Raw genomic sequence first — 23,166 nt, forward strand, 5'->3', positions numbered from 1 at the left:
ATATATAAGTGCAGATGGGCGGAGACGGATCTGGGCCTCTGATGTCACCCATTCCTGAATATATGAAAAACTATTAAATGACAGGTGACTTCAGACAAAGCTTGCATTCTTTCAAAATATTTGGGTTGATAGTCACTTCAGAAATAGGTTATTTAAACACAAAGCAATAGTATTTTTCATGAGACGTCCTCTTTAATATTTCTTCAAACAACCTATAAGGGAAGGAAAGTGTTATTCCTTAAGGTATCGCTCTTGTTTTGGTTCAGTATGCTTCCACATGGGGGAGACATGCTCCTTCCAACAACTCTCTCTTTTTTATTTTGGATGGAGAGAAAAAAAATGCAATACATAAATATTTCCTCTTTAGAGAAGAGTTACAGAAATCTAGAGCATTTTTGTCAGAAAGAAAGGGGGTGGGTTGGGGGTGGGGGTGGAGAGAAAGCAGTGAAGAATTTCTTCAGGGAGCACAAAATAAAGAGATAGGAGCAACGAGGAGACACCTTACTCTTCAGCACCTCAGCCGTTTGTCATCTCTGTTCCTGCAATGGATTCATGACTTCAGGAATTACTTTGAGGGCCCACCACAGCAGCAGAGCAGAGAAGGGAGGCAGGCGGAGGAGGGAGAACCAAGTAAACCTCTGCTTCAGGAGGAAAAGGCAGTTGTGTGCGTGAGCAGAGGCAACGAGACGGCAGCGAAAGGTGGGGGAAAGGAGGAGTGAAGTTTCCCATTCTTCCAAGCAAAGTAAGAGGGGAAACGGGAAAAGTAGACGAAGAGAGAGAAGCAGGGGAAGGAGGGAGAAGAGCCGTCTGGACATGGGGCTTTGTGCTGTTCTCCTCATCTGTCTCTCACAGGCTGAGCTGGGGACAGTTTGGGCTCAGGAAAATCAAGGTAAGCCGTTTGGTTTGATGACAACACCAAATTCACACAGTTTTTCTACATTTTCAAGATCTACCGCACCACCTTCACCACCTGTCTGGAAAACAGAAATCATTTTGAAGATTAAAAGAAGGATTTGACCTGAATGTTATTTTTTTACAACATGTAGGAAGAGGCATACCTAAAGCTTTTATGTTCCAATTTTTGTCTTACGATTGCAAATTTGAGCATCTTACTCTGAATGTTTGAAGTTAACGGGGCATCTGACATGATTTTCTCTCAGTTGGAATAAGCACGTGACAGTATGTATACACTTCTGGATTTTATTTTATTTAAGGTTATTTTTAGTTTATATATATATATGTGTATATTAGTTTTATTTTATTTTTTTCATCATATTTTTATTTAATTTTATTAATATTATTATTTATTTATTTATTATTTCATTTTTATTTTTTTTAAAGTGATGTAAATAATGTCTGGTACTCAGGGAAATCCTAGCATCCAAGCATTACATGTTTGAGGTCAACCAGTAATTCCACTAATCTTGCAGTTCAGCACTGCAGGTGTTTTTAAAAAAGAAGAAAGCTGATCTGAGACATCTTATATTTGGGAAGTTTCAGGCACCTCGTTCAAAAATGCATATGATCACCTTTTCTACATGTCTCTGTCCTCTTCTGTCATCCTGCCTCTGCCTGTATCTGTGGTACCCATGTACGTATTTCTGTTCTCCTTAGAGACGCAGTATTTTTAGCCGGCCCCCGTTCTTCCGTTCCTGCTTCTCCTGACTATCAGTGGTGCTCCAGTTTCTCTGGCCTCTCCTGTGGTCCCAGTTCCTCTGATCAGGGGCCTAGCTCTGCAGAAGACGCCCGAGCAGATGGCTCCTGACATAAGACCACTTGAACTCTAGCATCATTTCTCCACTCATCTTGTTGTCAGCTTCACTTTGCACTAATTTTGGACAATTTTCACTCAGATTTGATAATTGCATATTAGTTGTGAACAAAAAAAGAAAATAGAATAGCTTTGGACTACACAATTAGTGCTCAAGGTTTGGTAATTAAATGCCTACACTCGCAGTCATTGGATTCAAGGGACGGACCCTTTCCTGCCTCTCCACTGCAGAGTGTGCCAAATCTCTTTTACAGAGCGCTTCATATTCCAGCAGGGTTATATAAACTTGGTTGCAAGGCTGTCCCCATTTTCTCAGAAGGTCAGGGCCATCAAGACCGTTTGCACATCTGCAGTTGATCAGCAGTACAAATTTAAGTGTCGGAGTTCACCGAATTGGAGCTCTACACAACATTTCTGTGCACATTTATTCCACCTGCTGGAGTGCGGACCACTGATCGCACAGCGGGCACTTGATTCCCAACTCCTGAAGCAACTTTGGACAAGAGGAAATCTCCTTCATCTACACTGACAAAACACAACACATTACAATGTGTCGCCTTGCCAGGAGGAATTTGCTGCTGCATAGGCTGCTCCACTTGCGTTTTAACAATTGAACATAGCAGAGGTCTGCTGCTTTAAATTATAGTTGTTTCTCCGTCAGCATTCATTTTGCCAAGCCACTGCAGCTCAAATATGTTCTCTGTCCCTTCCGCATTAGTTGAGCAGGGCATAACTTTGAGTATTGTCTTTTCTAACAATAGCAACTATATCTCATAGGCTTCATAAGAAGAACTGGACAACCCCCCTGTCAAAACCCTGTTGCACATAGGTGGAACGAACAGGCCTGGGCTGGAACACGCCTACTTTATGTAGTTGTTTTAGCGTGGTTAACTAAGCTTATGCTAACTTGTGAAGCTAAAAAATATTACTTTACATTAATTATTATCACATCTATCCAAACATCATCAGTTCAAGTGTTGCTCCCCAAAAAAATATCTGAAACAAGAGCTGACAGTAGGACTAGCATGGGTCTGCTGGGCCATGGTCACTTGGCCTGGCATCACCGGGCCTTAACCCATTGTCGTCGGCCAAGCCTACCAGCATTGCAGCCTGATATGCTGCAGGTGCATTTCAGAAATGACCACCGCATTTATCTGGCACTCGGTTAACAGAAGCTGTTCAGCTCATCCATCCATCCATCCATTATCTTCCAGTTGTCTGAGACAGGGCTGCAGGGGCAGCAGCCTGAGCCATGAGGCTCAGACGTCCCTCTTCCCAGTCACATCCACTAACTCCTCCAGGGTGGGTACTGAGGGGTTCCCAGGCCAGCTGAGAGATATTATCTCTCAGCTGTCTTAGCCGGGACACCCTCCCAGTTGGACACGCCCAAAACCCCTCCCTAGGGAGGTGTGCGGGAGGCATCCTCACCAGATGGCCGAACCACCTCAACTGGTTCCACTCATGGATGTATTATAGAACTGGATGGGACACTAAAAATGGCCGCCCATTCATTTCAATGCATTCTGCTCAGCCAGCGCATACGCTGAAAAAATCTCTGACTTCCTGGTTTACTTCCGCATTATGCGGCCCAAAGAGCATGCGCAGTTGAGTCACCTCCAATGATGCTCTGGGGCCTCCCATTATGCCCCGGGGCAATGCCGCGAATATTAATATAATATGTATTAATATAATATACAAATTAATGTATATTATTACATGTATAGTATTACATATATTATTAATGTATTAATATAATATAATTACATAATATATATTATTATAAACATCCGTGGAATGCACGGACACGGCTGTGACGTCAGCCGTGACGTCACGCCCAGAAAGAGACTTTTCTTTGACTTTTCTGGCCGTTATAAAACATTTTTGACGGATATAAAGTCCATGACTTAAAAATATAGAATACAAAGATTCGTAATTGCCCGGGATTACAGCTGGAGGTTCCTGTGAACAGTTTTAAAGGCTTCTCTTTTACTATTGCGGTCTATGGGAAAAAAGCTTTCTGGGCCGCATGGGATTTTTGATTGCAGTACCGCGGCTGGCCACTGGAAAAAATCGGCGCGCCTTCTGAGTGCCAGACCCGGGGGCTGGTTCCACTGGATGTGGAGGAGCAGCCATTCTAGGCAGAATCCAGCCACCCCACGGAGGAAGCTCATTTCAGCTGCTTGTATCCACATGCATTCTTTCGGTCCCAACCCACGACAAGACCCCAACACACTTAAACTCCTGCTCCTGAGGCAGCACCTTGTCCTCCGGGTCCCTTGAGCCGGGGGGAGCACTCAGCCTGGTTCCGACTCCATTTGGAGCGGCTGATTGTCATCTCTGCTGCTTCCCTGTTGGCTGTGAACCGCTCCGGCAAGAACTGAAGATCCCGGCCCGCTGAAGCAAACAGGAGCACAGAGATGTAATCCTGAGGTCACCAAACCAGACCCCCCCCAGACGTCAACACAGTGCTAAGCAATAAGTAGTGAAAGTTATGAGAGCTAGCTGATGGTTCTGGCCGCTATTTAATAATACCACCCCCCTAATTATTTATACATTTGTTGCTTCATAGAATTTTACCTGATGTGTTACAATAAACATTCTACTCATATCTGGGTCTGTGATGTCACAGGATTCTGCTGATTTAAATGGCCCACTGCATGCCGTATTTCACGTCTGAGCTGGCCATGAAGAGGTGACAGGATGATGTTATGTGGAGGTTTTGTTTTGGTGTCCACTTCACACTTCCAAATTTTTATTTTATTTTATATTTTTTCCTAGTATGCCCCTTTTAAGATTTTCCTTTTGTTATATTAAATTTCTTTCTGTTTTTTCTTTTCTTTTCTTTGCATTGGTTTGGATGCTGTGCTGCTGATGGAATTTCTGCAGGTACTTCTTTCATGTTTTTTGAAACATCTGTTATGATGACTAACCGTGGCGAAAGAGTAGCGGGAAATGCTGACTAAGTATCGCAGCAATTGTACCCGTGCCTCTTGTACAGTGATTAAAGCAGATTGAGCTCTTAAAGCACCTGCGAGGGTACAACAGATGACTTTATGCATGCAAACATGCAACAATGTCAACTTTTTACCCTCCTTTTTTTTAAACCAATAATTTATATTCTACACAAACATTTTTCAATGGGGATTGATTATTATTTACGTCTGAAGTATGTTGCCATTCCCAGCAAGTTCTTTCTCACGGCTCTGGTGTTGTGTTTAGTTCCTGGTACTTGGAAATGAGACGTGAGTTGTAGCAAAGAAAACTCAAATAAAATGGATTATATCTAACACAATATTCATCTTAATCTGACAGGATACACTGATCGAGGGACTATAAGGTTAAGAAGGAAAACACAATGACACAAAAACATTTGTTTTAATATTTTGAATGTTGTCTTAGCTGCACTTTTTTAAAGGCTGATTTAACTGCACCTACTTTGTCTACTATGTTACCGTGGCTTGAAAGTAATCCTCTGTTGAAAACTCTGCTAAAGGTAATGTGATGTCATTTCTGGGTTATGGCTATAAAATATCATTGATGTGAAATTTTAGCCAAATAAATATGAGTGCTTAATCTTGCTTTTGAGATATTTCAGTCAATAATAACATTCGCTCAGTAAGGCTCATGTTAGGCACTCCCGAACATTTCTTACTACAACAATCTTTGAGTTTCAGAACTATAAATATTACAATTATTGCAAAAACAGATGGTGAACTCTGAGTGGCCAAACCCATCTTCATCTGCACAGAGAAATATCAGCACCGAATACGAGACAAATCCATCGATGACAGTTCATAATTCTAATGAAACGCTGACCCTGAGTGACCTGTACATATTTATCTGAAAGCTTTTTTCTTCTTCTTCCTTTTTAGAGTAATTTCCTTATCATACCAGCTGCTAGTGTTTGTGACTGTGTGTTATGGTAACTGCTGTTCTGTGGGGTAAGATGCCAAATGGCCTCCTCCTACAGCGTAAGCTCCAAGCTTGATTTAATACTGATCCCCCCCCCACCTCCTTTAAAAATCCAAAATCACTCCTTTAAACGGCACTGACACAACAAGTAGTGACCTCACATTGGGAAGCCTGCAGTTGCTTCAGCTGTTTCTGATTCTTGAAGGCAACACTCGTTTCTAGCAGCATACAAAACAGGACTGCTACCGGGTCAAAGACCTGCTTCTATCTTGTGATTCAATCATCCTGCTACTGCTACGTTATAATGGTTAACCCTCTTAAATGTGTCCATTTCTGCACCGAAGATCCCAGAGATACTGGCTCTTTGTCCTCCTTTGATGCACAGATCCTTTTCATTTTTCCTCCACAGCCATGAATGCCTCCGTGTCCTCGCTAAATCCTGCGTTCTGACTTCAAAGTGTTGCACAGAGATTATTTTCGGGGTGAAATGTGTTTTTCTTTTATTAATGGAGCGTGTCGAGGTCGAATATTTACCTTTTGTCTCGGTTTAGGAGCGTGGTTATGGATTTTGTTTAGCCCCTCTAACCTTCAAATGCTACTCTTAAAAAAATGTGTCCCACTGCGTTTCCTGTCATGTCAATTGTGCATAAGCCCTGAAAGACCGCAGAGCTACTGTGTGTTTCGGGAAAAGAAAGAGATAGATTAACAGATGGGACAGACAGAAACATAATTGGATTAGTATTGTTTTGAATTGAATTCTGCTTAACCAGACCTGGACTGGACTTTACATTAGTTTCTGTATGAAGTTCCCTGAGATCATCTTTACATTAGTTAGTGCAACAGGAATATGCTGAATTGAAAACTAAGCTGAATCAATCAGGGAACAGGCTGAATGAAACCCAATTTGTGCATCCACAGTACGCTGTATGTGGCCCAACATGCCGTGTCCTCGTTTGAAGTGATTCCCAACACCCACCAGATGTGTGAGGTGGATGCTGCAATGCAGACACCTGCGTGGAGGCCGCTGCAGTGGACACCGCAGCCACGCAGGAGACCCGAAATAGCTAACGAGTATTTGTAATCACACAACCTAAGCCTCCGGGATAGGAGCTTTTATTCCCACTCAGTTCAACACTCCTGGCTTAGTAAGAGGTGTAGGATTAAAGAACAGGAAATCTGGCACCGAGCAGATACAGAAATATAAAGCAACACCGTCCTGGCAGCCAATAGGAATACTCTAATTTTAGCCAAATGTCATAATGGTTTTTCAGCCGTTAAATCAGCAGAAACGGCAGAATGCGTGTGTCGAATGAAGGCCCTTGTCGTTCATCGGCCGATCGTCACATCTGTCACTTGAGTTTTTGGAGCGTGTTTCAAATACAGCAGGATGTGTTTCTGCACCAGTTTGCACATTCCCTGCGCAGGGCCCACGTACACATGTGCCTGCCAGACCTGCAGCTATTAAAGTCTTCTCCGCTCAAGTCAAAGCTATTTTTAGATGCGTTTTTTGGTTGGTCCAGGCTCAGATGTAAACGGTTATCCGCGGTTGGGGATGTTTCAATAACCAACGGGTCAATATTTATAAAAATTATAAAAATATGACAGTGCAGGGGAAGAAGTGAAAGAGTTTGAACGCTGCAAGCATTTTTATTCTGAAGCACAGTCTCTTTAAAGAAAGTGTCACTTTCTGAGGTGAAAGTAAACGTGTTCACACATGCAGGCGCGTTAGTGTCGTGTAATTTCCTCGTCTTGTCCCCTCCGTTGTCTGATGCCTCTTCAGCTTTTCAGTGATGATGATGAGTGTCAATCTGACCCAATTAGGTTCTCTGAAGCTGGAAAAAAGCCTTCACTGCACGGTGATCGTACACGATTCCTCATTAGCGTGATCTCCCTTGAGTGTGCGATAACCTCTATGTTTTATTCTCTTGTCCTATTTTGGGTTTAAAAAAGCTCATATGATACTAGTTAAATGATTAGTAATTAAGAAAGGAAGCTGTGGCTATTTTGGGGGGGCTTTACCATATAAAGTGATTGGACTTTCATATACCGTATTTTCTGGTCTATAAGCCGCTACTTTTTTCATAGGTTTTGAACCATGCGGCTTATACAAAGGTGCGGCTATTCTGTGGATTTTTCTTCCACCGCTCGGGCGCTCTAACCGGAATTAGAATAAAAACTAAGACAAAATAAATGCAAAGAAGAATACGCTACTTCTTCTTTACCAGATAGAAGTAGAAGCAGATTTCAAACAGATAAATAGATAAATAAATACTGGTTATTTTCTCTTGGTTCTGTCCTGTTTTAATCAGCAAAGTTGCTGCCGTGTTAAAAGACACTGTTAGGAAAGGATCTATTTAGGTACAAACATGTACATCATTTACAGTTCAAAATGGTTCTGTACATGTAGTAAATATCTAATCTAACAACATAAATATTTGCGGCTTGCATATGTTTTTTTTTAAATAGAGCGGATGCGGCTTGTATATCTTTTTTTAATTTGTTTTTTTAAAAATAGAGCGGATGCGGCTTATATACAGGTGTGGCTTATAGTCCAGAAAATACGGTAAGTCAACACATGAACATAAAACTGATCACAGAAAATCATAAGTTGTCAAGACTTTATTGAACACATCCATTAAATATTCACTAAAGGGAATGTAAGTGAGCCACGCCCCCTTTGATATCAATGCAGGTGCTTTGTGAATCTCTGGTTCACGGTTGTATATCATTCAGGATTCATTTATGATTGTTCGTCTGCAGAAATGTTTCAGCTCAGACTCACTTTGCATGATGTCTGTTGTGAACGGGCCTCTGGAGGTCACGACACAGCATGTCTGCGGCGCTTAAAGGTATTGTGACATCATTTTTAACATGCTTTTAACACTATTAAAAGTCTTGGCCAACATCCCTCAAATGTGTCTAAAAGAGTGTAACAAGAAAAACTTCACTCTAGTACTCCATTCCTGGCTTTTTATGACAGTGTTTTTTGCGCCGTGAAAAACGCTTCCTTTTTCCCCTTTCCTGTCAATCATTGCTCCGCTCCTCCTCCAAAACTCCTCCTCCAACCATACGCTCACAGCGGCGTCGGAGAGTTAAGCCGGGAGCGACAGGCGAAGCATGCACGGAAAAGCAGCAAGGCGAACCACAGCAAACAATCATAAAAATAAAGGCATGCAAGCAGCAGTGTCCCCTTATCTTAAGTCCAGTCAGTGGCCGCGGGTCTTCTTAGCAGTTTTCCTCCGGTGATTAGAACAAAAGAGGCTCTAAACAGCTCCGTGTTAAGCCTGATTTATGGTTCCGCGTTAAATCGACGCAGAGCCTACGCCGTAGGGTTCAGCGTACGGTGCGCGTCGCCGCGTAACCCTACGCCGTAGGCTCTGCGTCGGTGTAACGCAGAACCATAAATCAGCCTTTATGGTGCGCTGGAGAGGGGAGGAGGCAGGGAGCTGGGTGGAGGGGGCGGTGATTTAGCGGGCCTTGACGTCACGGCCCGCCACCAAACCTGATGAGCCGTTTTTGCATAGTTATGCGGAAAATCCCAGAAAGCACACAATACACTGAATGTTAAAAGTTTGTTGTTTTTTGGGTGTAATTGATGTCAAGACACCCAACAAAACACAAAAAATCAAGAAAAATGTGTTTTTCATGTCACAATACCTTTAAGGACGGAGGTGTGCCTGGGCCGCTCCAAAAAGCACCATTACATGGTGGATTTACTCTGATTGTCCTGCTGCAGCACTCAACGTCTAATGTTGTCATACAAAGCTTCAGCTGGCAGCAAGCCACCCCTCGAACATCTGGGTAAACAAGCGAATTCACATTTTCCCATCGATGATGAAATTCAGGCCCCGAAGAAGCGGAATGATCTCAAATCACGGTGTTTCATCCGCCACATTTCCCTGTTAAAAGAAGTCGGACTATTTTCGTGTCATACCTAGTGCTAAAACAATTCAACTTTTGTTCCATCAGTCCACAAAATATTTTCCCACTCCACTTGTGGACTGCCAAGCTACACTTTGGCTAACTTCACTCATACAGCAGTGTGTTTTGCTACTGCCTGAGAGGAGATGTTTGCCAGCTCAAGTGATGTCTTCGCGTCTTCGGCTGTTTCTTGCTGGTTCTTCTTCACCTGTTGTGCCTTTGGAGTCATTTCGGTCGGACACACTTTTGTAGGAGCCACAGTACGAAACCGTCTCACTGCAGGCTGATGGATAACTAAATACTTTCAGTTAATTTCACGGAGTTCACATACAGTAGTTTTTCTTGCCACTCTGTAATGTTTATAACTGTTAAACAAGTTTTTATTGTGAATAAAAAAGAGAGAGTGAAAGAGAGAGAACGTGCCTTGGTCCTAGCAGCCAGATTGAACCAAGTCTCTCCAACTTCTTTTCTGCAAGTGCTGTGTCTTTTGAGAACAGTGTTACAGCTTTGAACTACCAACTTAGATGTACACAAACCTAAAAGGCTCGCAGAATGAGACATTTTCAGGCCTAAGTAGGGTTGCCACCCGTCCCGTAAAATACGGAATTGTCCTTTATTTGAGAAAAAAATGTTGCGTCCCGTATTGAACTAATACGGGACACGATTTGTACCGTATTTTCATTAACTTTTACACCATATTCTAGTTGAATTATTGAAATAAATTAACTTTTACACCATATTCTAGTTGAATTATTGAAATAAATTAACTTTTACACCATATTCTAGTTGAATTATTGAAATAAATTAACTTTTACACCATATTCTAGTTGAATTATTGAAATAAGTTAACTTTTACACCATATTCTAGTTGAATTATTGAAATAAGTTAACTTTTACACCATATTCTAGTTGAATTATTGAAATAAGTTAACTTTTACACCATATTCTAGTTGAATTATTGAAATAAATTAACTTTTACACCATATTCTAGTTGAATTATTGAAATACATTAACTTTTACACCATATTCTAGTTGAATTATTGAAATAAATTAACTTTTACACCATATTCTTCACCTGTAGCTATATTACATCTGGGCTGATGTGGACATACGTAGCATAGGAGGATATTTCAGTTACTAGTATGGTTGTCTGTCTGTACAGTCCTGCAAGTTCAATGCTATTAAAGCACTTTAAACTTTAAATCAAAGCATTTTGTTTTTGCATATAAAATAAACACATTTTTATTCAGTTTAGACGTTTTGGGGCTTTTTTTTTGGCTCCTGCGCTGCTGAAATCGGGGCGTCCCTTATTTCTATTTCTGAAAGGTGGCAACCCTAGGCCTAAGGCCGTCTCAGAGGGACAAGTCTGTGTTGTTTGGGAGTTTTTGATTTGAAAGTTGTTTCAGTCACCCAAATATTTGGTCTCCACCACAGAGGAAAAAGGTTTTCTTCAACTACAATGCTTCCTTGCGGCTGTTTATTTAACCAATTCTTTTTTCAGTCACTGTACTTGCATGTGTGTGTTGTCTGGACGGCTCACTGTGCACTTGTGTCCCAGATGGTCCCCCTCACGCCAGGTAAGCTCCGAGTATGAGAGCTGAGGCAAAAAAAAAAACATAATTTAAAAGCACTTTTAGGCTATAAAAAGGTTTCCTGCAGAAGCTGAAAAACTATGAAAAGGTCCTTGTGGTGCAGCAGCTTCTGATGGTCCAACCCCGTGGGCTGCAGTCTTCCAAACCCCCTCTAAAGTTTTTATTCAAGGTTAAGGCAGGATTAATGCAGATGTGATGCATGCCTGCCAGTCAACAAGACCACCAGCTACTGATCAGCAATGCGGTCTGCCTACATCTACAAAACAATCCATAAATGGTCATTAAGTAGCTAATTACATGTTCTCTGGAATAACCCGCTTTCAAATATGCAGCAAAGTTGCACCACGAAGAAAGAAATGAAGAAAAAAACCTTTGAAGACAAGACCATGATCAAAGCCTTCACATCCCTGTTAAGGTCTTCCATGAAATTCTGTAATCTGTGAACAAAGATTTGCGTATTTTCGCTTTTCACCACAAAAACATTAGGGAGGTCTGCTCAAGATCTGGCTCGCCGTCAAGGCTGCAGTTCCTTGGAGTCTGGGATTTGTGCACCACTGTTAAGTTCTTACACACCAAACTGGAAAAGCATTTTTCTGGCTCTCGCCTGGTTTACACAGGCACGCTCTTGTTGAGACTAGAACGGCCAAGCCACTGCTAGAAAGTTGAGAGCGTGATATTGCTTAAAATATCATTGAACGCTGCAACGCTCGGATTGTATTGGAACAAACCGGCCCAGGGCAAACCCAATAAAGCCATTCCAGGCAGAACTTTATAGAAAGAAAAAGGTATGTGGAAATGATCCAAGGTCCAGAGTTTACTGCAATACAAGCTTTGATCATCGGTTGTAAAGGAGCGAGAGAAAAAAAGAGAGCCTGATTTTAAATATGTGTTCTTATTTAATATCTTGATGAATAATTGTGTCATTTCAAAAACAAAGAGAGAACAGAAAACAGAAGAAAAAAGAAAACAGAAGAGAAAAGAAAACAGAAGAAAAAAAAGCTGCTGAAAACTTTCGGTTGCGCAATCAGCCAGTTCTGCTGATCTTGCAAGTGCTGACCAGAAGCGTGGACAGTGACTCATGGATGGGTTGAAACGAAGTGTAAACTTCCGTCTCAGATCTGTTGAGCAGATGTCAGGACAAAGCCTGCTGTTGTAGGTGGGCAGCAGATACAGAGATGCACACACAGGAGGGATGCTTTCAGCAACGCAGGTCCGCCACTGGCACAACATGAATGTTGGATCTGGCTTAGCGGATCATTTAGAAGAAGCCAAAACACACATGCCACATCATTAGTTTTAAAAGCGGAGATTTAAACGGGATTATGACGGCCTCTGTTTGACAGATGTAAAGAGAAAGAGGAAAAGTTGGTCAGCTTTGTTTCCTGGTACTTTCTCCAAAATGTGTCTTTAATTTTCTGCGTCCACGTACACCTGTAAATTATCTAAATTATGGTAACTAATTAAGAGCAGCCACAAGTCAGGCTGGTAAAATAAATAAATCTTTAGTTGCTTAACTCATAGTGTGATGGCAAGTGATAACAGGTGCACCCTGCAGACCCGCCAGTCCTCCCGGATGCTTCTGCACGCTGACGTTATAATGCCTGTCTTGCTCTAGATGCTCAGAGTGGGATGGCGCTGCGGACAGACGCCCAGCTGTCCCAGTTTCACAGAGCCAGGAGAGACCAGCAGGCCCAGCACAAAGAAGTTCGCAACCCACAGGTTAAAAGTGGAGGAGTTGACGTCAGCCCCCTGCCTGACAACTTGACCCGAATCGTGGTGAGATGCTAACAAGCCACCGGTCGCTTTAAGCCCTTTTCCATCCTGCCTCGTAACCAGTACTCGAGTTGTAAATAAAAAAAAAGGGGGGATGGTGGATTTTATCATATGGGGACAGATAATTTGTGCTGATTACAAATAATATAATATATTACAAATAATAGCACTTACCAAAACAGCTGCAGAAATACTGCAGGAATGAAATAGCAGCAGTTAAATGCAGCCTTCTGTAAGCTTTAAATATCCACTGGGCTCAAATACATCAAAACACAAAAATAAAAAACAGTTTTCTGAACTTACCAATATGATTCTGTCCTTCACAGGATAAGTAAAATGGATCACTGCAAAAACTCTCAATCTTAACAAGAATATTTGTCTTATTTCTAGTTAAAATGTCTCATTTTAGTAAAAAAAATCTCATTACACTTAAAACAAGACTCATCACTGGAAAAAACAACAATTTTCACCTCTTTCAAGTAGATTTTCACTTAAAATAAGTAGAAAAATCTGCATGTGGAACAAGATTTTATTTCTTGTAATGAGAAGATAAATCTTGTCCCATTGGCAGATTTTTCTACTTATTTCAAGTGAAAATTTACTTGAAACAGGTGAAAATTGTCAAATAAGTTATTTTTCTGGTGATGACTCTTAATGTTGAAATAGCAGTAAAACCACATTCATTGATGAAATGACATAAGGGATGGAAAGGGGGGATGGCAGTTTTACAGGGGGGATGATTTTGACCGTTTTTATTTCAGGGGGGATGCCATCCCCCCTCATCCCCCCTCAACTCGAGTACTGCTCGTAACTCAGGTTGACAACACACTTCTGTTGTAGTCGGTAGAATCCCACAGTACGTGTATCTCTCACGTGCCAAGTACTGCCCCTCCCAAACTACCTCAGTGAAGTTTCCAAGTGCGTTAATGCTAAATATTGACATGACACCGCCAACGGCCGGCCTGGTCAGGGAGAACATCCTCACCTTTGGGCTATAAACAATTAGCAGCAGCCTTGAAGTTCTGCACATACCGACGCTCCCTCTCGCTGCTTTGAAGTCCATGGCTCAATTTACAAACGCACTGGCACGATTTATTTGTGGTTAACGTCTGATTGTCTTTAAATTGTTTAACTTGGCCGCAAATTTTCTGGGTAGCCTGCCGAGAGCTCTCACGACATCCCGCAGGAATTTTAGCCGGTTCGTCCTGAGAACCGGTGGAGTTGAGTCAGTTTTGTGTGGATTTATGCACTTGCGTGCTTTTCAGCACCACCCACAGATTTTCTGTTGGGATAAGTTCAGGCCTTCGTGATGACTACCCCGATATCTTTATTTTGCTGTCCTTAATCCACTTTGCAACTGATTTACATGATACTACGACCTCCAAAGCTCACAGTTCACTATCCCCCGGACAGTTTTAGACAAAACAGTTTTGTAAGTGAGGGTCTTAAATTAATTCTACTGTCTCCGTTACCTGATCGATCTGAGCCGACAGAGGGTCACACGCTACAGCAGGGATATTCAATTGGCGGCACATGCGGCCCGCCAGGAGCTTTTATGTGGCCCCTGGTCATATTTCAAAAAAGGGGGTGTTTGTTGAATTTTTTTTTTTTTTTTTTTTTTTAATAATATTTTTATAACTGGCTACTATGGACTAAAATGGTTGTGCTCAATGCTTAATATAATATTCAAATAAGGAAATCTTGGTGGAAAGTGGTGCTTTGTCATTATGGTGTGTTTCATTAAAAGTAGGTCAATATCAATTTCATTAAGTTTGCACAATGCATGGTTTCAAAATGAACTTGCATTCAAAATAATATTTCTTTATCTGAATATTATATTTAACATTCACAATTACTAAATCTGGAGACAATTAATACATAATTCATATGTAAACTAGATATATTCAAATGTATAATACAAATGTATTATATTTACATAAGTCTTCGTCTTTGAGTGCAAAATACATTTTGAAAACCCCCACATTTTCAAATTGTGCGGCCCTCTCCATACAGTCCTTTTGCAGATGTGGCCCCCGGCCGAATCTAGTTGAATACCCCTGCGCTACAGGATCCGAGAACGACCCCTCACCTGAGCCCTCTCTAAAACCACACTTCGTCAACGAGACAGGCAGTGCTCGCTGCTTGTGCACTGATTGGTTCAGAGCCAGAGAGCATGGGTGAAGCACTGCACTCCCCCCGCACAGCGATGAGCAGACTTCATCTGCTAAGGAGACAGCTGGAAGTGAAAATAAAAATGTCATGAAAAAGTAGCAGCCTGCTTGTCCCACCCCCCCCCCCCCCCCCCTGCTTTGCGTTCTGACTTCCCCGTTGGGATTCCCTTCATCACAGTGACCTCACCCGATGTCTTTCCCCATCATCGGCTGTCGCTCCGACGGAGATTCTCCCCAACACAGCCAGATATTTGCTTTAATATCTGTCTGTGATTTCACATTAAATCCCTTGTAACGGGGATCACTGAGACACAAACTCTAATGGTAACATGTCCTATTGCTGTTAAACAGCAAACGTAATCAGATTACATGTGTAATGCATTACTCCCAACACTCCTTGTGTCTCATCATGTCCCAGACACATCTTTCACTGGAGTCGGCTGCAGTAATATTAAGCCCAAATCGATTGTGCTGCACACACACAACTCCCCTATGTTTGAAATGAAAAACAGACGGAGTCCTCACCTTGCCAACTTACAGTGTTTGCTTAAGCTCGACTGTGCACAAATATGCACGCTCATGAATGACTCACTTGGACAAGATTAAAGGTGGCTTGGCCTTAGTGCTGCCGATAGTTTTGTCAGGGAGGTCTGATCCTAATGTCTGTGACTCTCCACCTTTTATCCAATCAGAGGCTCCCATGAATCAGTCAGCTGTTGGGCAACAGTGCAGGACTGCTCTCCTCACTTCCAGAATAGAGGCTGGTGTCAGGCAGTGGAGATGAGAGGAGAAGTGGGTCATTAGCTGTATGTGGAGCAGCCTGAGAGGCTGCGAGAGCTCTGCTTTTAACTGCTCCACTTTCTGAGCCCGCACGAAACCCCAGAACCATAGCTCTCTGTCACCTTGAAGGGTATCTTACATTAATAATGCCATCAACAACGGGGATCTGGATGAAGATGCAAACTGTGTTGTCAAGGCTTCACGTTTAATGTGCAAACAGCGCCCTCAAGTGGACGTGCTGTTTATGGCCCAAACTGGGGGTGAGACGGACTCCCATCATTATTGGCTCTAGACAGTTTAACCCCTATGATGTATGACTTCATCAACCGTCCATCAACCAGGCAGAATCATTTATCCTACTCACATAAACCAATTTGACAATTTTCACATAAAAAATCACCAAAACGTATAGACATTTCTGGCAGCACTGCTGGGGGATACTTTGGTTTGGTTTAAAAGAGGAACCCGTTCACCAGTTGATCAAACTTGATTCAGACTAGACTAGACTTTAAAAAAATCAAGTTATTATAAATTCAATGCAAATTATTTAATGAAAACATTTATTGCATAAAAAAACAGAAATATTAAAATATAAAAAAAAATCAAAAAAAATCAATAGAATTAGTAAAGAAGAAAATCTTCATAATTATTAATTTATTGATTATGGTTAATTATTTTAAAATAAGGCTTACACAAATGTTTTAATTGGCAGTGAATCTGGAAAACATTATGCCAAGAAATAGTTTTGTGCAAAACTATAAAACAAATTCAGCAAAACATGATTTACAATTATTCAAAGACAAATAATCATGTTTTTTACATCTCATGCAGAGACCAAAATACAAATGTATTCATTTCAACTTAACCAACAAGAAAATGAGTTACATTTTTAAATGAATTCACTTTTGTTAAACAAAAAAATAAGCATTTAATCAAGCGGTATTTTGTAAATGCTTTAAAATAATAATGAAAAGTCTGATTTCCATCAAATACTTTAGAAAATGCTTCAAATTTAATTCTCAGTACAAATTACTTTCTTCAAATACTGTATTTAGAGCGCTGAACCAACAAAGCACTTTTTGTAAGAGTGTTGTCTCTCTCCCAGGAGGACTCTCAGAGGTACTACAGATGGAGCAGTTTTGGTCCAACAGACATAGAGACGGAGAGCTTGTGGGTGGATCTGAACACTCGACACAAGAACCAAGTCAGAATCCACGAAATCCTGTCCAACACACATCAAAAGGCAGCGGTGAGATGAGAGGATCCACGTACCTAAATCTGTCATTTACACCCAACCGTGTCTGACACTGATCCTTTCCACAGAGGGTGGCACTTTCTTTTGATTTCCCTTTCTATGGACACAAGTTGAGACAGATAATTGTGGCAACAGGAGGTAAGTCTCTGTTTCCATCACTTGAAATGGTAGCCCAGTCCTCTTCTCTCTCAGGGCTTTAACTGCTACGGAAGAATATTAGGGCCACTTAAAAAAAATAAAAAAAATTCTGAGAAAAAAGTCAGAATTCTGACTTTAATCTCAGAATTCTGAGAAAAAAGTCAGAATTCTAGGCCACTAAAAAAAAAATAATAATAATTCTGAGAAAAAAGTCAGAATTCTGAGAAAAAAGTCAGAATTCTGACTTTAATCTCAGAATTCTGAGAAAAAAGTCAGAATTCTGACTTTAATCGATAATGACTTTAAGACGATAAAGCGGGTATAGATAATGGATGGATTCTGACTTTTTTCTCAGAATTCTGAGATTAAAGTCAGAATTCTGACTTTTTTCTCAGAATTCTGACTTTTTTCTCAGAATTATTATTATTTTTTTTTTAGTGGCTTAGAATTCTGACTTTTTTCTCAGAATTCTGAGATTAAAGTCAGAATTCTGAGAAAAAAGTCAGAATTCTGACTTTAATCTCAGAATCTCAGAAAAAAGTCAGAAAAGTCAGAATTCTGACTTTTTTCTCAGAATTCTGAGATTAAAGTCAGAATTCTGACTTTTTCCTCAGAATTCTGAGATTAAAGTCAGAATTCTGACTTTTTTCTCAGAATTCTGACTTTAATTTTTCTCAGAATTCTTTTTATTTTTTTTAAGTGGCCCTAATACTCTTCCGTAGCTCTGCAGGACACCATTCAGGCCGCTGAGATTTATTGCTAAAGTGTCCTGTCATGTCGACAGGGTTCATCTTCATGGGCGAGTTCACTCATCGAATGCTGACTGCAACACAGTACATCGCTCCCCTCATGGCCAACTTCAACCCCAGCTTCTCCAAGAACTCCACAGTGGGGTACATGGACAACGGTATGTAGCAGTTCCTCGGTTATGAAGTGTGTGATGTCTGGGAGCTCCTGGGTCTCTCTCACTGCCAGCCTCGGTATCCTGCTCTGCTCAGGTAATCTATTTGTGGTGCAGTGGGACAAAGTGCGGCTCAAGGACCGAGAGGACGAAGGACCTTTCACTTTTCAAGCGGTCCTCCACGTTAATGGGAACATTGTCTTCAACTACATGGATGTAAGTTCTGGATTCACGTTCTCGGCCTGCATGTTGAAGTCGGCCTCCGCTTGTTATTCACTTTGCGTTTCACAACACGAACTTGGCTGTTGTTTTTAAGATCCCTGTATCGGTGGAGAGAATGAATTCCACTGAGCATCCGGTCAAAGTGGGACTGTCAGACGCGTTTATGGCAACCCTTCAATCAGGTCAGTTCTTGGAAAGAAAAACACAAGTTTTTGTTTTTTTATAACTTGACTTTTGGAGGCTTTTCATTTCCACACTGATCAAAAATGTCAAATAAGTATACATCCTTAACTTTTAGCGCATAAACTGCAGTTATTTTTGTGGGTCGTTATTGTTGTGAGCAGGAAGTTTCAGGAGGATCTGAAGGAACCTGTGGCCACCTGTAGAGAGCACTAAACGAGGTTTATCTTCCCAATTACCAACAAAAATCACTCAATATAAGGCTGCTTTCAACAACCGCGTACTTTGTACTGCACCTAAAAATCAGTATACAGTAAATGCTGCATACTGGTCCTGCTGCTGCTGTTAGTATGTAGGATGTCACCATGGAAACAGCATTACTGAGGCAGAAAGTCACATGACCGTTCTGCCGTTCCCCTAAGTTAAAAAAAATCGGCCCTGGGTTATTTTAAGTCTATTTTAAGATGAATGACTGTAAACCTCCAGTAGGAACTGAAGCAATTTTAATCGAAGCAGTTTTGTGTTTGAACAGAATAAATGTTTGAAACAAAATGGCCTGTAATGTTTAACCAGAGTCTGAATAAATTGGTATATTAAGCCTCTAAGAAGACTCAAATATGTCAGTACACTCAAGAAACAGTGTGGATAAGGTCCCTACCAATAAACCAAGGTGATTTAAACTTTGTATGTACAAAAAGTGTATGAAGAGAACAGTTTGTAGAGGAATTGCTGGTATTGTTATGCCTGAACAAGAGGACTACTGACGACTACTGTCGTTTGCACAGATTGCACAGATGTGACAAGAAAGCAGTGAATGGACAGACTTGTGCAAAGCTCGTCTTGTTCTTTAGCTTGTAGAACAAAAATAGACTAGACTTGGCATAAACAAAACTAACTGAAATTTACTCATCTCTTTTCTTTTTGTTGCTGCTTCAAGATGTAGTCCAGCACACCATCTATGAGTATCATCGCGTTGAGATCAACACCACAAAGATCGTCAGCGGATCTGCGTTTGAGTTTGTGCCTCTGCCCAGTAAGTGTTGACAGAAGCTGACCTTCATGACACGCTGCTGTTTAAGCTCTTTAACTGTGTATTTGATTCCTCCAGCTTGTCTTCAGCACTCGACCTGTGATGTTTGCCTGACCTCCAACCTGACGGCCGGCTGCGGCTGGTGCAACACGCTCCAACGGTGAGATGAAACCCAGCTTCACTGCGCTCTAGAGCTGTGGATATTCTATCTACTCTCATTCTTTGTTCTCACCGGCTTTCAGGTGTTCAGACGGCATCGACCGGCACAGACAAGAGTGGTTAGATTACAACTGCCCCGAGGAGGTGAGAGACACAACCAATTCATGCAACGGGGAGGTGAGCAGTGATCTCATTGTTTCTTTCATTTCTGTGTGCATTCACACAGGCCAAAGGCTCATGTGAGGACTACTCCCCAGAGCCACCCGAGGGATCCACAGGCTCCTTCAACCACTCATCCCCGGGTCCCACGCCTTCTTCAGCAGAATTTGAGCAGCCTGTCACAAACGGTGCGTTATTGCTGGGGAAACCAGACAGTATGATTATTTCGGCCATTAAAACACTGAGCTGGAGTCTTGTGAATATCGATAACACCTCCATCAATCACTGTATCTTAAAGGTATTGTGACATGAAAAACACATTTTTCTTGATTTTTTGTGTTTTGTTGGGTGTCTTGACATCAATTACACCCAAAAAAAACGAACTTTTAACATTCAGTGTACATGTATTGTGTGCTTTCTGGGATTTTCCGCATAACTATGCAAAAACGGCGCACCTGGTTTGGTGGCGGGGCGTGACGTCAGGGCCCGCTAAATCACCGCCCCCTCCACCCAGCTCCCTGTCTCCTCTCCTCTCCAGTGCACCATAAAGGCTGATTTATGGTTCCGCGTTACACCGACGCAGAGCCTACGGCGTAGAGTTACGCGGCGACGCGCACTGTACGCTGAACCCTACGGCGTAGGCTCTGCGTCGATTTAACGCGGAACCATAAATCAGGCTTAACACGGAGCTGTTTAGAGCCCCCTCTGTTCTCATCACCGGAGGACAACTGCTAAAAAGACCCGCGGCTACTGACTGGACTTAAGATAAGGGGACACTTTATTTACATGCCTTTATTTTTGTGATTGTTTGCGGTGGACTGCTTTGCCGTGCTGCTTTTCCGTGCATGCTTCGCCTGTCGCTCCCGGCTTAACTCTCCGACGCCGCTGTTAGCGTATTGCTTGCGGGGAGCTACGGTCCTCTGGTCACGGACATCCCCGGGCTGTAGTCGCCCGGTCTGGGCTGTGTGTGTGGGTGTTTGTGGTTCGGTGTGCGCGCGTGTGTGTGGAGACGGCAGAAGCGTGTAGCAGTTGGGTTGGAGGAGGTTGGGAGGAGGAGCGGGGCAATGATTGACAGGAAAGGGGGAAAAGGACGTGTTTTTCACGGCGCAAAAAAACACCGTCATAAAAAGCAAGGCATGGAGTACTAGAGTGAAGTTTGTCTTGTTACACTCTTTTAGACACATTTGAGGGATGTTGGCCAAGACTTTTAATAGTGTTAAAAGCATGTTAAAAATTATGTCACAATACCTTTAAAGCGTTCACTCATTTCAATACACAGACCTGTTTCTTTGAAAACATTAAATTTTTTTTGCTTTTGTTTTCCTGTCATTCAAATTCAGTGCTGGGTCCCCCGGGCAACACGGGGATAACCGAGAATGCAGCCATCATCGCAGGTGTAGTTGCTGCTTTAGTTCTGCTCGTAGCTTTGACCTTACTGGCTGTTTACTACATCAACACACACCCCACAGTGGCTCCACCCTTCTACCTCATGCAGGTGAGGAAAATCAACCTGGTTGCAGCCCCAGTTGACGTATAAACTATGAAGATCACTCATGAGCACATTCTTCCTGTTGTTTTGTTTGTTTTTCTCAGCGTCGCACGAATAACTACTGGCCCTCCGTGAAGTTCCGCAACCAGGACTGTCACGCCAATTACGCTGAAGTCGAGCTCGGGGGCCATGAAAAGGAAGGCTTCATTGAAGCTGAGCATTGCTGCTAAAGACCTTGCACTTACAGACTTTGGAGGAAGACAGCGCACCATCTTGGGAACGTAAAAGTAGCGAGATGAATATGGACAATCAGGCAGACGAGTGACCACAAGATGTCCTTACTCCCACCTTTGTGGCTGGACAGAGTTTACTGTAAACGCCCTTGTAGCTCTTGCCAGCTTTCTCTTTGTTGTCTGCCATCAAACAGCCATATTATCCGAGGGTTGGAGGGCCTGAGAGGAGGGGGCCTGTACAGAAAAGATGAGATGCAAATGAGTAACTGTTCAAGACCTATCAATGCAAGGGGCTGTCAGGGAACGGATTGAACAAGCCTTCATACTGCAAACCAATGTACAGCTCAACTTACCTACATATTTCTGTTATCATCCATTTTATGGAGTTAGTTTTGTCTCATGAAACTTCTACACAAGCATTGACTGGTTCATAAAATGTTATACATATGTGGACTTCTCTGAAACAGATATCTAGTTATATAATTGATAGTGAATATAATGATCACCTTGGACGTCTCTGGAGGAATTTTAGAGTAATCAAACTTTGAAACATTTCTTTGAACCTTTCTGTTAAAAATATCTTCTAATAAAAGCTGGAGATCAGTGTGAATTTTCGTATCTTGTTTGCTTCGCTGCTGACAACCCACGAAACATCATTTTCGGTTTGGTTTTACACAATATCTTTAATATTTAGACCAGTGAAAGGTCAGTAAAATGTATAAGACCAAACTCCTACATTCTGTACTGAAAACCACACACAGGAACACACACACACACACACACACACACACACACACACACACACACACACACACACACACACACACACACACACACACACAGGTGAAATGCTCTCACATACAACTGAAAATGTCAGTTGAAACAGAAGCTGGTTGGTTAGCAAGATTTTATAACGGCAGTAAATTTGTTTCCTTGACACCGTGATGTCATGTGAGCAGCAAGCGTACGCGAAGTGACAGCCGACCTTTACAATATACTGGCTCAGCAGAGCCTTTTGCACCCTCTCAAAGGCTGCAAAGGGACCCCGTGTCTGCGAGTACAAATACGCTGGATATCGCCTTGGGTCACTTTTCCCCTCCTGGCAGCGTGATAAGAGCCCCTTTACCAACGACAGCAGAGATGCCCAGATAGTAGCGGTGGTCTACAGCTACAATGTGTAGTAGAGGTGGTCTACAGCTGCAATGTGTAGTAGCGGTGGTCTATAGCTACAATGTGTAGTAGCGGTGGTCTATAGCTACAATGTGTAGTAGCGGTGGTCTATAGCTACAATGTGTAGTAGCGGTGGTCTATAGCTGCAATGTGTAGTAGCGGTATTTTATAGCTACAATGTGTAGTAGCGGTGGTCTATAGCTACAATGTGTAGTAGTGGTGGTCTATAGCTACAATGTGTAGTAGCGGTGGTCTATAGCTGCAATGTGTAGTAGCGGTAGTCTATAGCTACAATGTGTAGTAGCGGTGG

At 42.1% G+C, this 23,166-nt stretch overlaps 1 protein-coding gene across 2 annotated transcripts; it reads left to right on the forward strand.

Moving 5' to 3' along the window:
• The first annotated feature begins 475 nt into the window (after positions 1 to 475).
• LOC133418991 (plexin domain-containing protein 1-like) lies at positions 476 to 22,296 on the forward strand. Of its 2 annotated transcripts, none has more exons than XM_061707966.1 (13): positions 476 to 889; positions 12,812 to 12,972; positions 17,026 to 17,169; positions 17,244 to 17,313; positions 18,098 to 18,220; positions 18,312 to 18,430; positions 18,531 to 18,618; positions 19,554 to 19,649; positions 19,725 to 19,806; positions 19,889 to 19,949; positions 20,032 to 20,152; positions 21,305 to 21,459; positions 21,558 to 22,296. In XM_061707966.1, the coding sequence occupies exons 1-13, from the start codon at positions 814 to 816 to the stop codon at positions 21,681 to 21,683; spliced, it is 1,422 nt and encodes a 473-aa protein (XP_061563950.1). In that variant the 5' UTR covers positions 476 to 813; the 3' UTR covers positions 21,684 to 22,296. The 2 variants fall into 2 exon arrangements, with proteins under 2 accessions (XP_061563950.1, XP_061563951.1); XM_061707967.1 differs by having other exon boundaries at positions 17,029 to 17,169.
• The last annotated feature ends 870 nt before the right edge of the window (positions 22,297 to 23,166 follow it).

The sequence above is a fragment of the Cololabis saira genome, chromosome 19 (genome assembly GCF_033807715.1).
Source record: "Cololabis saira isolate AMF1-May2022 chromosome 19, fColSai1.1, whole genome shotgun sequence".
In the NCBI taxonomy this organism is placed as follows: domain Eukaryota; kingdom Metazoa; phylum Chordata; class Actinopteri; order Beloniformes; family Belonidae; genus Cololabis; species Cololabis saira.

Coding starts and splice junctions, on each gene's coding strand:
- LOC133418991 (XM_061707966.1), top strand. CDS start 814: ATGGGGCTTTGTGCTGTTCTCCTCATCTGTCTCTCACAGGCTGAGCTG. Junction 12,973..17,025: donor ACAACTTGACCCGAATCGTG/GTGAGATGCTAA, acceptor TCTCTCTCCCAG/GAGGACTCTCAGAGGTACTA. Junction 19,807..19,888: donor TGGTGCAACACGCTCCAACG/GTGAGATGAAAC, acceptor ACCGGCTTTCAG/GTGTTCAGACGGCATCGACC.